Raw genomic sequence first — 15,069 nt, 5'->3', positions numbered from 1 at the left:
ACGACAAGAGACGCAACATCGCGGAGGCAGAGATACTTGAAAGCAGGCGGGGAACCTTCCGAACCTGCTCGTCTGCCCGCCGTGTTTGTCGGTGAGACAACATCCGGTTGTTTGCTTTTATTTTGCCATAAACTTGGCGTCCTCGATGCCTACTCTCCCAGCCCCCCCACCGGACGCACTTCCGACCGGTTAGTGGACAAGAACGATGACGAAAGAATGCCGGCATGATGTATAACTTTAGGCGTCACAAGCTTCTTTTACGGCACAATGGTAGTCATATTCAACATCGCATCCTGGGTGGCAAGGTGCCGTTTCATAATCTCACCATACTGTGATTCTGTGTGTGTGTCTTGGTGTATGTGTGTGTTGCTTCATTCGGAGTATATATACTTTTTTTCCCCGGTGCTGGAAAGATTGATGAAGAAATTCACACGCCTCCGGTTGACGTGGGTAATTCGCAAGCAAAAGGGAACAAGCTCGGGAAGCAAAAATGGCAACAGAAGCTAATGGTACCCTTGGTTTGCTCGCAATGATTGCGAGATTCAAACCGAAAAAGGGACGAAGGATATTGAATTTTCCAGCTACAACAACAGATGCGGGAACCAAGGGTAGTAAAAAGAACGCATGAGCCTAGTACGCCCTAACCTATTTCTATTTTCCCGGTTCGTTTTCCTACTTTCTGGGGTTTTTTTTCTTCTTTCTTTCATACACTTCCTCCGTTCATTGCGCAATAAGGCAGCCTACGGCACTCTTTTCCTTTTTCAGCTGCTTCCAGCGTTGCTCAAGTCGGACTCGCAAACTCTCGGACATATCTCTGTTCCTCGTCTTTGCGAACTTTCGGGGTGCGTCCTTGGGGATTCTCGGGTGAAAGCATTCTGCGCTGCGGAAATGGAAAGCCAGCTGGCTGGACAGATTGTTTTTTCTTGGAGCTCTGCGTGTGTTACAACGTTTGACACATGCTTCCAGCGAGGTGTCCGTAATCCCTGCCAGATGGCGCCACCACTAAAGGTTGGCTGAGAGACGCGGGAGAAAAGGGGAGGGTGAAGACCACTACCAGCTCCACGCCAGTTTGCATGCCAATTATGGGTGGGAAGGCTTTTTCGGGGGCAAGCTCCATCTTTTTAGCAGCTTCTTCCTTGGCTGAGCTGTCAAAAGCAGAGGTTCCGGCTGTGGTTTGGCCGTAGGCGCCTTTTCATTCCAGCCTGATGGACCTCCAAGCTTTCTACACGCTGTTTAGTGGACTAGGTAGGGAAATGGTAAAGCTATACCGACCGTCCTCAGGTTCAGATATTGAGCAAAAAGAACTTGTTTCCTTATTGAGTTGAATATGACTTCAAGTGCCTCCACTGTAGGACCATCTCCCAGGTATCAGGTCATTTTACTCCCGGATTCTTTCATGGTCCAAGCGTCTCTTCCAGGTTGAGCTTCTCTCAACCATCCGATAGCCACTTGCCACGACTCTCATTGCAAACGTAGCGAGTTAGGAAACTGATTAACTCAATTGTTGGCTGCCTCGTGATTCGTGGCACACGTACCATCCGCTTCCCTTTGGCCATTTCTCCCGTCCTCTTCATCTTTCCTGAACACTTCATCGATCGACTTCAGAGTATCAGCAGGTTCTGCCCTTCCCTCGGGAACTAACTTTACGACGGTGGATTATTTGTCCCCCGGTCGGACCGTGCGACATGAAAGTGTTTTGCATCTCCAGCCCACAGTTTTCCAAAAGTCGATTCCGGTAGAAGTTTGCCGATCGCTTGCTCCAGGGCTGCATCGCATGCCACATGCGAACAAAGGCAAACTTTTGCTATCGTCATGCGACATGCTTTTGCATATGCAGCAGCGCCTTGGGGACCAAGCGGAATCAAGCGCACGCCGGTCATAACACTAGCATTCGCACGCGTTCCATAGCGTATCCTTTAGGGGACAGGTTGACCCCAAACAACAACTTCTGGAAACATTCTGCCCAGACGATGCTTAACTGAGTCGTTCATATCTAGGAAAGGTTTACAAGCATATATAGTTTTTCTAGTAAACGGAAGAATTAGTACACATTAGTTGAAGTAGAAGACTACTGCAGAAGAAGACTAATCCCTGACGAGCCTGGCGCTTAATAATAGTTCTTTGGCTTATATAAAACTTTGGTGGAATTCGTTGTTGGAATGTCTGAGTTGTGTCTTTGTGAAAATACTGGTGGAGGTTTAAAGCTATCTGAGAGCGTAGATTTCAGCTCAATCGCCCAACTTCGTTTGGAAAGCTATGAAATAATCTTCAGTATATCGTATAGGTTAGCTTGCGTCAGCGTCGAATGCCTCTCCCAAGCCAAGTACAACTTTAATCGGTCGACTTTTTTTAACACCTTTGGGTATTTATGGTTTGCGTTAATCTGTTTAGTTAAACTCACGAGGGATAATCCAAATCTAAACCTACGAATGTATTTTTCTAAAAGTTTGTGTACAACCTTCTCTAGGGCAGCATCCGTTGAACTGATTTATTATGCTGTAGCAAAGCACACGGGCCTCAAGACCTAACTTACTCCCTATAGTGTTGATTAGTTCAAAGGAAACTGACAGACGCTAGTCGTTGCCGTTTGGCGAAAGTAAATAGTCCGCCGAAGGCGTCGTTGGAAAGGCAGTGAGTACCGGTTCTAATGGAATTAACGTTCCCGCAAGCGTTACGCGACGATGACGGGTCGCACGGAGGGTGAGAGGATTGCTGTTGACAGCTAAAGGCGCACGCCGGCGTGCTGTTGTGATCGTTTGCCATCCTGCGGTTACCAGCTCCAGTGTTTTTGCGAGGCGCAAAGGTTAATGGGACCGAGTGGTTGGAGTTGGGGGGGCGAAAAACGAACCGCAGCGTGAGTGTCAGAGCGTCGGGAATGCAGCGTAAAGTCTTACAAGACGTTGCAGACAACCCGCAAGGTGCATACCTACGGCTACGACAGGTCAAACGTCGCTTTGGAAAATATTTACTTATCAACACCGACCGAAGGCATCGAAGGTAGGACGAGTGGAGAGGACGAGACTCTACACTGCTGATACCGATGATTGTCCCCTATTGTGGGACCGTAATTGGTTTAGACGAGGCACCGGAAGGTACGAAAGCGTTTTCTCGGAGGGGGCAGGTGTTATTTATTCAGCCTCAGCCATCGAAGAGCAACACGTAGGATAGCCGTAAGGTATGCGTAAGGTCGACCACCTTCACTCTGGAGATGACTTCCAGGAAGTCAGCTGATGTAAGCTGTCAGAAGAACTTGCGGAGGAGTTCGCTTATTCCTTAGCAAACAAAGCTCTGCCTCGGATAGGTAGGCATAGACCTTCGAGTGGTTCTTGGGAAAAGTCCTCTAGGAGGAAAAAACCACCAGCACCTTGTGTAACGCTCCGTGTTTAAATGACGGGCGGTGCACAAACACTGCAGCAGCTGGAGCAATGGTTGCACTCAAACGGCAAGCCGACACAACCGACAACATCTCTCAGAACTAGCTTGAGTCACGATCGGCTGGCACGTGACAGGCACTCCCGGTCCCCGGCCGACAAGGGAAAATGGTGGTGGGAAAAACACGGAAAAGCGCTTAGCTTTCTTCATGCGAACGCGCGCGCTACGATAAAAGCATATTTTGTGTGTTTTCCTTTTATTTTCATCACTTTCTTTTCTTCTTCGCTGGTTTTGTTTGCCTCTCGGAGAAGGAACCTACCTTGAAACCGTGCCACCGGGCAATACATCACTCATGTCTCCGTACCCCATACCCCTCCCGTTCAGTCTACTTCCTTCCTTCGAGGGTTTACAGATTCGCGGCACATCTGGCTGCCGCGTGACCGATTTTCGACGATTTTCGCTTTTTTCGTTTTCTATCATTTTATTCACTTTGAATTCCTTTCCATTTCGATGGTTGAGCCGTTTTTCTTTTTATATTGCTCAAATTTTAGCCCTTTTCCATGACGGGTTTCGGCTGCGAAATCCTTTCACATGCATCTGTTTACGTTATTCGTTTTCCTCTCCCTTTTGCCATTTCCATTCTGTTCCCTCCTTTCTTCGACACGACGACGACTGGTAGGGAAAGTTGACGCGCCCCCATCCGGTGATTATTCAATCGGAAAGGATTTATTGAATGTCAAACGCGCGGTGCATGATCGAGACGATTCTGCCGTGCTTTCGAAACTTCCGAAGCCGGGTGCACCCGGTTTGGCATTCGATTTAAATTCTTGTTTTCCTCTTTCGCTACCAGGCTTTGCTCTGCTTTCTTTTGCATTTCACATTTGGTTTCGGTGTGTTTGCCCAAGCAACGCCGTGTCGATGTTGCTACATTTTGCACACAATTCGAACGAAATTTATGCATCCACCTGGCATATGACGTAGAGTAACTGAGTAAGAATGAGCGAGTGAGTAGAATCTTACTTTTGAATCGATTTATCTTAATCCTCACATATAGTTTTTGTAACTCCTTTTTGGTTGGAATTCTTAACAGGGATTGTAATTCCTAAAAAGTTAAACGGATCCCAAGGAATGATTCGAATCCGGAGTAGAGAGTAAAAAAGTTACTATTCGTGATTCGAATCCCAATTTGGGACTCGACTCTCTACGACGCCTAGCAACTCTTTTACCCACTCTTGGGATTCCTTATTTGGGATTCGAATCCCTACTTAGGATTCGATTCTCTATGTCGACTAGCAATTCTTCTACTCACTCATTCACTCTTTTGGGATTCGAATCCCTGTTAAGGGTTCAATTCTTCAAACGACTAATAAATCATTTCACACGTTTTAAATCACAAAAGATTGACTTCGTGATGATTGTTCACTGTGATTCAAATCTTTAAATAGAGTTGTTATTCTCATTATTGTAGCTACTGCAGAAATGTATACTTTGAGAAACCCTGTCCTCGCTTGGTTTTCTAAACCCGCTGGTTTAAAAAGTTTTATAAAGAAATTTTAGTAAACAGTATTACACTACAAAACTATCCTAAAAATACATAGCATTCAACATGTTGACACAACAACCTTCCACTGTTTTGTAATCTTGCAAAAAAAAAGGAAAAATCTCGCCATTTTGCACCTTTCTTGATGTTGTTTACATTCTACAAAGCCTCTCGACAGCACCGACGCGGAAGCGCAGCCCCTTCCAGTTCTCTTTTGTTCCCAATGTTCGACGTAATAGTGACGTTAACCATTCCGACCCACCTCTGCTCGCATGTTTCAGGTGTGCATCGTACAGAAGAAGGACAGCGGCAACCTGTTTGCGATGAAGTACGTCAGTCGGAACGTCTGCATCGGGCGGGGGGCGCTCGGAGGCGTGCTGAAGGAGGTGGAACTGCTCGCCTCCCTCGAGCATCCGTTTCTGGTGAACCTGTGGTTTTCCTTTCAAGGTGAGTGAGAGTCAAACTGATTGTCTAAGTTGTACAGGAGCTCGGTGTTGGCGGTGGTTCGTCGAAAACTCGATATGGAGGGAGAACCGAACCCACGCCGAGAAAGGGTGAGTCCGTGTCAATTCTCTCCCTTGACAGTTGTAGTTCATTCAATAGTGTACCAACAAATAACGGAAAAGGGATTATCACTTGTATGTCAGCGCACTCAGCTCGACGTCTTTTAGGCCGTAAAAAACCCGTTTCGCCACTTGACGGAGCAGATTAAAAATGGCGCCTACCACTAGAACGGCAGCGGATGACGTTTTTCCTTCAAACTTTCAGCACGTACACTCGGTACGGGACTAGATTGGAAATTTTCACCATCTTCAGCTTCCACTATCCGCAAAAAACGGGGCAGGCTAGAGGTCTATTTTTATCGCGTAATCACCACTGACTACAGGAAACTTTTTGCCAATCCCCATCACACGGTCATCGCGGGACGGATTACGTATGTTTACGGCCCATTCTATAACGCTCCCGTTCTTTCTCTTCATCTCGCTTTCTCTGCTCTGGCTTCGTTGGCCAGATTTCCACAGTGGTTGCCACTCGATTTGGTCTGTTAGGTGCCAGTTTTCAATAGTACATCAAATTTTGTCCCTTTCCATATTGACAGCCACGTCACCCAGTTCTGCGGGTGACAGTACCAAACCACATCAGCGTCTTACACTGATATTGTAGTTCACTTGTAAAATATAAAGCTATAGTAACTGCAAAAGTGTATCCTCTGGGAAGTCTTTGCTAAAGACTGATTTGGATTGCTGCTGTCATCCGCGAAATCGGTGATGTGGCAGTCAACTTGTCAAGCACTTCCGTTTCACAACAAGGCATCAATATTTGCCTTTAACACATTTATTCATTAATGTATTCATTTTGATTTCGTAACATCAAAAGTTAATTGGGATTGTACCTAAGTTCTAAAACCAATCAATATTGTATTTTTATCGATTTCAAAGAACATTTTTCTTATCTGTCAAAAGACATCTAAATGCAAACAATGCAAATACTTCTGCATTATACTAGGCATACTAAATATTTTAAAAGAATCAAAATTAAAGACCAAAACAGAAAAAATCGTAATTAAAAGTGTAAACATGGATGCTTTCAAATTAAAAATGGCTGCATTTGGGACAAACGTTTATGCGATATGTCAAAACTAGATGAATGAAGAGAAAAACAACTCTGTGCTAGTTCAATCAGAGGGTGTTTTAGAGGCAACAATTTGTGGCAAACGCTGTTGTATCGTTGATCGGTTGCAAAATGCCGTCGGAAAAGTTTATCGGTACGTTTTGCTTCATGGATCTGTTTTTTTTTCTATTTTTTCAAACACACCGATCACCGTCAGTGCCGATTAATATTCGCCACGCGATTCCGGTGGCGCTTGGCTGTTGCTCTACTTTCCAATTCAATCCCATCCTTCCAGCCGATGCCACAAGTGTGAAGCGGTGCGCGAAGCTGTTTGGAGTACGTGGGTGATTTTCGAGATTTTTATTGGATTTTGTTTTCTGGACAGCCATCGCGTTCGCCTCGTTTGAACGCGATTCGCAAACGAATAACGTCGCCCTTGGATAGCTGATAGCCCTAGTCATGAGTTCCATGATCCAGATAAACCTGTTTAAGCTGGCAGTTTCGCTTCTGCTGACCTCCCGATCGAAACCAGAATGAAAGCTCAACCGGTTCCCGTTCTGCCCGCCTTTGGGGCAACAGTTATCCTGTCCACAGCAGCTACTCATCCTCCAAACACGGTTGTTCATTGACTCATGCCCCTTTTGCATTCTTTCTCTGCAGATGAGGAGGACCTCTTCATGGTTTGTGACCTGCTCGCCGGAGGGGATCTGCGCTATCATCTGCAGCATCAGGTAAGCTTCTACTCCGGCTCGGTTTTGACACTAAGTGAGGTCCACGAAACTACCCATTTGGGATGCATTCCAGAGGGACGCGGCAGAGTTTTATCTAGAGCAGAGTTTAGAGTTTTATTTAGAGTAGAGTTAGTTAAAATTATCAACAGAGCAAATATCTTTGCTGTCATTGTAAATTATCAAAAGATTCGTTCACACTGTGTCGAGTTACCTCATCTGAATATCTTACCGGAATATCGCAAAGGCGCCCCACTGTTATTCGTTCTCCTACCGTTTTTTCCCTTCCTCCACATGCTTCCCACAATGTGCACGGAAAACTGAAGGTGGAATTTTCCGAGGCAAGCGTCGAGCTGCTGGTGTGCGAGCTCGGTTCCGCGTTGGACTACCTGCAGAAGCAGCGCGTCGTGCATCGGTAAGTAGCGGTTCTCAAGGGAAAGCGCAAAAGACGGACAGAAAATGCTGTTAGCTTGATGTTCATCGTTGGTTTAATGTTGTTATAATAGTTTTGATGCCTTGAAGGTTTCTTTTAAGCATTTTTTAAACATTTAACTACTGGTAGAAGAGAAGATTATCGACAGATTAGCAGTACCGCGGGGGAGGCGGCAGAGGGTGACTCGGGGTCGGAGGAGTAGGATTGAGGTTGATGGTGTGGGGAAGTTGAAGATGAAAAATTCAAACACGTAAGTGCGCGTTCGAAGGCCTTGTAAGTTCTGCAGATGACAGATCTTTCCGTGTAAAACCCATCGAATGTACGGCGGGTGAAAACGGGCCTTACATGTGCGTACTTTCACACACACACATACATAGACAAAGACTCACGCTTTGTGGCACATTGCCACTCAACACCATCCACCCACGGATCTTTGCTTTTCCACAATCTTGAACGTGCCCCATGCATCGGTGTCGCTAGCTTTGTAACCACATAAACACATACACATACACACACACACACATCCCCCGCTTCTCTTCCAGCATCACCATTTCCTTTCACCCAAATGTTAATCCCCAAAACCCGTCTCGAACAGCCAGCCGAGCAGCAGCCTGAACAGAAACCATACTGTAATGCTTCCGACGTACAGTCGCTCGCAAACACCCTCGTACACTTCTTTGGCTTACACAAGCAAACCTCAAATATGCAGCTTTTGTGGGCCAAAGGGGAGACTGTCAATGAATTCCACATAAGTGTTATCAATATGGAAAATTAATAAAAACCATGCTGAAGTCATTATCATATTTTAAAAAAATGGAAGAGTAAGAAACTGAAATTAGGAAGTGCAAGAGATAAAGCCCCTTTCTATGAACTCAACGTTCACGAAGTATTGTAATTGAAATTGTCTGTTTCTCTAAAGGAAACAAACCGATTTGTTGGCTTGTGTTTTATTTACAAAAGTAAGAAGGAGTAATCTTTGGATGTGAAAAAGATTATCAACTGGGAACTATCATAATTTCCTTTCGGTGATATACGCGTTTGTAGAGAAACACTTTGTAAAATGTCAAAATTTCGATAAAAGAGCCGTCAAATCATATTTTACAGCACCGATATTAGTAGTACTGGAAAAGAGCACATAATTTAGCCGAAAGATAGGAGCAATGCCATCTGTCATTCGTTTTAAAAAGTTTTAGCCTCATAAATATGTATAAAATGCAACTAAAAGCTATACTAATATTTAAAACTAATTCTGTGAAAAGCTTTGTCCTTGATACGCTTGTAAAAACCGTTGGTTTGATACATTTTATGAATTTTTTTTATCAAAACTCATTGTGCTAAAAAAGTGTACTAAAACCACTTGGCAGTCACTTGCACACGGTGCTGTCCGGGGACTTTTATGTGGTACTGTGTATTCATTACCCTATGTTGACGTATTATATTTTTCATTACAAATTGAATCATGCTCGCTGCCGGTGCGAGTGTTTGCATGTCTTCTTTTTTTCTTCCCTTCGGAGGTGTGCTTTCTTCCTGCCTCTGCTGATGATCCGAGAAAATGGCACCGGGGTTTGGTTTTGCCGGAGTTTCCCCCCTCCCCCCACCCAACAGCACCCCGCGTTGGTATCGGTGGTTAAATGAAATCCTGCTCTTTCGTTTGCATATTTACCGTGCTTTATGAATATTTCATTTGGCACGTATTATTCCCTCCTTACCGCGTTACTTCTCGTCCTCAGCGTTACTGCCACCGCCAATCCTTAAGCCACTGAGTGTGGTTAACAAAACTGGTAAATGGAGTGCCAATGGTAGACCAGCGACATGACAAATCGATTGCTTCCCCAAAATGGCGATGGTGTGCCGGCCAATGTAACGACAGTAACGATTCGACATGTTTCGACACACTCACACACGGGTGATGCGGTTTAAGTACAGTACTACTTCACCTAACGCGCTTGTGGGTTTAATTAAATGAAAACTTTCACAAGTGCATGCGCTGAGTGCATAAAGTCGACATACATCCTTCCTTCCATCCTTGTTGTTTGCTTTTTCAATTTTCTTCTTTTCACTCACACCCTCACTCGTTCAACTTTAAACACCACACGCGCCGGCGGATGATATCCGTTTCGGGAAACTTTTACGTTCGCATGCTGCGACAGTTTACGCCAGCCGCATTTGAAGTGCCGAATGGGGTTATCCCTACATGCCCGGGGTAACGTTTTGACAGCTGCTCAACGTGCGTGATACAGAAGGGCAGAAGGGGGGGGGGGGGGGAGTAGTTCGCAACATCGATCCTCATTCACTTGTAATGCGGAATTTCAATTGCAATCGTTCAACGAAATGTTGTGTTTGACTTTAAATGTCAAACATTGTAGAGTTAGTTGGGGCAATGTGCACGTCTTATATAAAAATACCTCTTTTCTCTGCAAAATTTTTCTAACACTAGAACTCTCTATTCTGTCAATTTGATAGGTTTCAAGCTGTCAGTTGAGCAAGTGTCAAATTTCGTTGCTGTGAAATAAATGTCTAGCTTGGCTACTTTAAGTGCAATTTTAGTTGGGCAACTCAAATTACTAGACGGCGTTTAGACACGTAAAGTTGGGTATCACATGAGTGAAATGAGTGTTTGACAGTTGCTGTTAAGTGAAACTTGAAAACGTTCAAAACGCCTTTTACACATAAAGGAAAACACAAACCAATCATGTTGACTGACAGCTGTAGAGTTGATGTGAAAGGATCGTGAAATACACCTAAGATGTATTACTCAAGCTAATAGACATCTTTTTTTAGTTAGTGTATTTAAAATTTGAAGTGCATTTTACCCCACTTTTCCCTACGTTTTCACGCATTGATTAGTTGTTTCTGAGGACGAATATGCCAACTCCACCTGGACAACGGTTTAGAATGGTCTGTTTTGATTGTTCTCTGTGGCTTGTGCTACGACTCCACAGTGAAACAGGAGTTCCTTGACGCCACACGCGTTCTCTATCGCGAAACGCCATATTGCTCCTTGTGCTCCTGGAAGGAAAGCTTACGATATCAAGGCCCTTGCGAGGCTTTCTTTGGTGCCATTAATGATGTGCCTTTTTCTGCCCCTGACCACCCGCCCGCAGGTGCTCACCTCACCCTCTCGCAGCGGTGTGTAGCCATCGGCCACCAATCCATCTCGCTGGTGCGGCTTCCAGCCGTGACATAATGGCACCGATAGGACGAACACTATCGGGCACGACGTGTGTACGACACGCACCGTAATTGATTCCACCAACCGCAGCCCCCATTTCCCGCTTTGTGTCTCCTCGAATGTTTGGGCCCTGCAGGACCAACGAGGCACACTTCCGCTCCCCGGGTGGAGGGTTTCGGGTTTGCGATGTTTTAATGAATATCATTCGTCACGGACGTCCTGTCAGAGCGAGGCAGAATGGTTCTGAAGTGGAAGATTAGGAGTCGGGAAGCACTTCAAGTGGTAGAACGAACCACGACCATTCCGGGGGGGGGGGGGGGGGGGGGGGGGCCTGGCTGGCGACACAAATTATACCATAAATAGCGCCACGTCACCTGCCAACGTTGGGTACTTCTTGGTCGCTTAGTGCCGTCCCTTCCTTCGAGACCGAAAGGTGAAGGCCTCGCGGAAGTCCTTCGCCGCACCATCCGACTCTCGGGAGTACGCACGCACCTTTAAACGTAGCCTCGTTAGACGTTAGGCAGCCTTGAGTACCGCTGTTCGGGAACACTTTGCAGTATGTTGTTTGCTGTGGGAGAAGCTGGCTAGTGGGGAGAAGCAGGTACCGCTGCTGGAGTGAATCAATGATGATCCAGATTATGTGGTTTCCGGGGATGTGCAGCATTTCGGGGAAGCGGTTTTAGAAAGTTCTTCCCTGAAACTGAGTCCTTCCATGTCTTCTTGTCGCAGACTCGCCATGTTGGAAGTGTAAATTGAACACGGTGGTAGCTCATCAGGTTTCTAATGTTTCATCAATATTCTATCACTTCAAAGGAGGCTTAAAATGCAACTGTTGCCACTGGTGTGATGTCCATATTCCAAGCGGCCAGTGAACCTTCATAACCTCAAAAACCACACATAGCTCTGGGACTCGTCCGACCCTCATGCTTACAACCTGTTCTAAAGCTCCAGCGTTCCATTCGCTCCAAGAGGCCAATTTTTGAGATGCGGGCTGAAGTTTGAATCAGAGTTCTGGTTGGGCTTTCCAACCTAACCTCGCTCGCAACGGCTGTAAGGCGATACGACGCGATACGGTTCAATTGTTCAGCCCGCAGGCTTCGTACGACCCTGCCGTCAGTCACCATCGTCAGGCTGGAGCACTTGACGCGCGGGAGAATGATTGGATTTCGCGCAAGTTCGCCCTGCCGGATTCCAATTCTATGCGCTCCGCCTTTGTAAGCTCGCGTGTTTGCACAATTTGATTCAATTCGATACTGGCATGACGTCTGGAGAGCGCACAACACGGTGCTATCCTGCAGCTTCGGATGAGATTTCACAATTGGAAAAAGGATAAAACAACCACCGCGACGAAAGCAAAGGCTCCCAAATACAAACACACACACACACACACACCCTTACACACAGGTACGACATTATACGCAACGCAAAACCTCACCGCATCGATGCATTGGGGAAGGAATTGGGGAATCGGAGCGTTGCTACATCACGCTTCCGGGACCAAAACCGATCCCTGCCGGATGCGTAACCCAACCGTTGATGGAGCTTTCAATGGGATATATAGACAATCCTTTCGGGCTGCAGTCTCCTCGCGTGCAGCGCTAACCGCATCCTTCCGTCCCATGTTGACGGTGAGTGCTAGTGATGGGCCAACTATTATTGGATCGGAGAGAAAAGGCACTGTTCAACAGTTTTCATACACCATATCGAGGGTGGCTGACGTCTAAAAGAGAACTTTTGAACCCGATTGTACCAGTTGGCGAGATACAGAAGATGGAGTAATGTAACTCTGATTCATGAATCTTAATGAATCCTTCAACGAAATAAATTAACCTGAATCATTGTCTCAAAAGTGTTTTATGAATAATTTCAAATTCATAAAGATTGATCAACCATCTAAGCTTCATTATGGCTCACGGATCGAATCATTGATCTCTGAAGACTTTCGTGGAAAGATTCAAAAGACCGCACTCTAGTTCTTCACAACAGATTCATCGAACACAAACGAATCTTTCTTAGTTCATGGTTTAAGAATCACCGACGATTGCATGATTTGCCAACGCATCTCGAATCACCCGAGAATCATGTAGCTCTTTGTTTTGTAAGTACACAAAAAAAAATCCCCAGGAGGCACATTAAAGAAATTTTATTTGCAGTCACATTCTTATTCTAGTTTTAATCTTTCAACAAATGACAGATTGCTAAACACCTATTGAATCGACTGAAACATTACTATTCATTATTACAAGACACTTTGTTGTTTCGTCGATGATTTATGGATCTTTTAACATTAATGGTCCACAGAAGGTCCATTAATCTGTATAGGTGCATGTCCCCTTTTGAGATTCATTTATCGTCAGTGAGTCGTGAATCATTAAAGATCTCATCAAAAGACTCATAAAACCCGACTCCACGCTACACACTTGCTGGCGGGGGAAAATGAGTCTCTTCCTGCGTTGCGTTCCGACGGCGTCAGCATTGTTTCGTCACAGCGTGATGTATCCTCGCCTTTCACATCATTATTTGGGTTCTACTCGTGCGAGAGACTGCCCGCAGGCACGACCTGATTATGGGGTGATAATATCCTCTTACCAAAGCGATGTCAGACTGGCAGACTGAGGGTCTTGACTCGTCGCCTAGAGTTGGGCCTTCGTTGGCAAGAACGAGGGCACGTTACCGGCTGTTCCGACCCGCGGTCGATGGGGTTCGTCGGAAAAGGGTTTAAGAGTGTGCCGAGCTGGAAATTGGAAGTGGATGGTTTAATAAGATTTACATATAAATTCAATTCGAGCGACTTCACGCACGTCCTCCATTGACGGATCCATCATCGGTCTCGGTGCGGGACGGTGAAACTTTTCCGGCCCCGTCGTTAACGTCGTCCCCACCAAGCCGTCACCCCCGGAAAGTTTCCCGACGAACGAGGAATATCGGTGGGACCGAAACGTACATTAATAATAATGATTATTTATGCATCCTCACTCGCGTTGTGTACGTGTGTGTGTTTGTGTGTGGAAGGGAGTTTTCAACACATGACGAAACGCGATCATTTCTATTTGTTTTTGACTGCTTCCCTTTAGAGCAGGGGTCGGCAAACATCTCAATTTTTATCGGATTTGTTCACAATGTCAGGTTTTTTTTCTTCCCAAAAACAAAGATTAAATTTTATTAACAAGGTGTTCCTGTTATATGCTGTAAACAATTTAAAATTGAACTACTTTTTTTTGTAGAAACTGTTGTTAGTTTTGGTTAGCAAGCTACTGTGCGATGGTTATTTGTTGTAAGTGGGTGGTCGAATGTTTATCTTTTGCGTTGGGTAACACTTGATCTATACTAACATGTTGCGGTTCAAGTTTGGTTATTTTGTTATTTGTTTCAATGTTGTATTTAGCCTTCTTTTGATTCTAAGACACGTGTTCGGATCTTGTGCTGGTTGTGTAAACAATTGAAGATTGCCTGCGCTTTAGGCTTCTTTTTAAATATCTGGCCTTTTTTTAGGAAATGTATGCCGATCCCTGCTCTAGAGGACAAAAATAACTTGAAAGAATTTGGCTTTAGCTATTGACAACCAAGAGCTGCTTTTTGTATATTTTAACTGTTTACCAGTGAAAAGTAAAATCAGTACTGTTGAGAACTGGAAAAATGTGACGATAATAACGTACCCTTGCGTTATTTTAATGGGCGCCATATTTAATTCAAATTGTCATTTGACCTGCGTTTGTGACATTCCGTTTCGATTTTACAAAAAGTATGTGTAAACATTGTTGTCGTTTCGGAACCAGCACGAACCGGCTTCTCGTTCTCCACTTTTCGCTCGAACCTCACCCCATGTCCTTCCCGGAAAAACGCTTCAAACGTCAATTCGCACCCCCTCTCCTCCCCCCTTACGGACCCGACCCCGTCCAATTAACGCGTAATTTTTCATTAATTATAAATTTACGCTTCCCCGTCGCCGAAAATGGCAGCTCAATTTATGATGCTTCGAGCCTGATTCCCCCGCGGACGATTCGGCTCCCACCACTGCATCCCCCGCAGCCTAACACAGACACACACACACACACATATACACCCCCCGTTTTCCTCCGGGGAAACTGGGAAAATTTAAAAACACTCAAAGCAATCGGGCGGCGCTTATTCAGTGTGTGAGAAGGAGGCAGAGAAACGGGACAGAAAGGATGCAGAAAGACCTTCCCAACCCCTCCACCACTCCCTCCCTCCT

At 45.4% G+C, this 15,069-nt stretch overlaps 1 protein-coding gene across 1 annotated transcript in view; it reads left to right on the top strand.

Annotated features, from left to right (window-relative positions):
- The window catches only part of LOC131269668 (serine/threonine-protein kinase 32A), a 47,026-nt gene that overhangs the window by 15,481 nt on the left and 16,476 nt on the right, over positions 1–15,069 (top strand). The window contains exons 3-5 of the mRNA XM_058272151.1: positions 5,194–5,359; positions 7,184–7,254; positions 7,578–7,666. Coding sequence (XP_058128134.1) covers positions 5,194–5,359; positions 7,184–7,254; positions 7,578–7,666 — 326 coding nt within the window. The remainder of the gene's footprint in view (positions 1–5,193; positions 5,360–7,183; positions 7,255–7,577; positions 7,667–15,069) is intronic.

The sequence above is a fragment of the Anopheles coustani genome, chromosome X (assembly GCF_943734705.1).
Source record: "Anopheles coustani chromosome X, idAnoCousDA_361_x.2, whole genome shotgun sequence".
Taxonomy (NCBI): domain Eukaryota; kingdom Metazoa; phylum Arthropoda; class Insecta; order Diptera; family Culicidae; genus Anopheles; species Anopheles coustani.
Note: the sequence above shows the minus strand (reverse complement) of the source record. Positions and strands in the feature narration are given on the sequence as shown.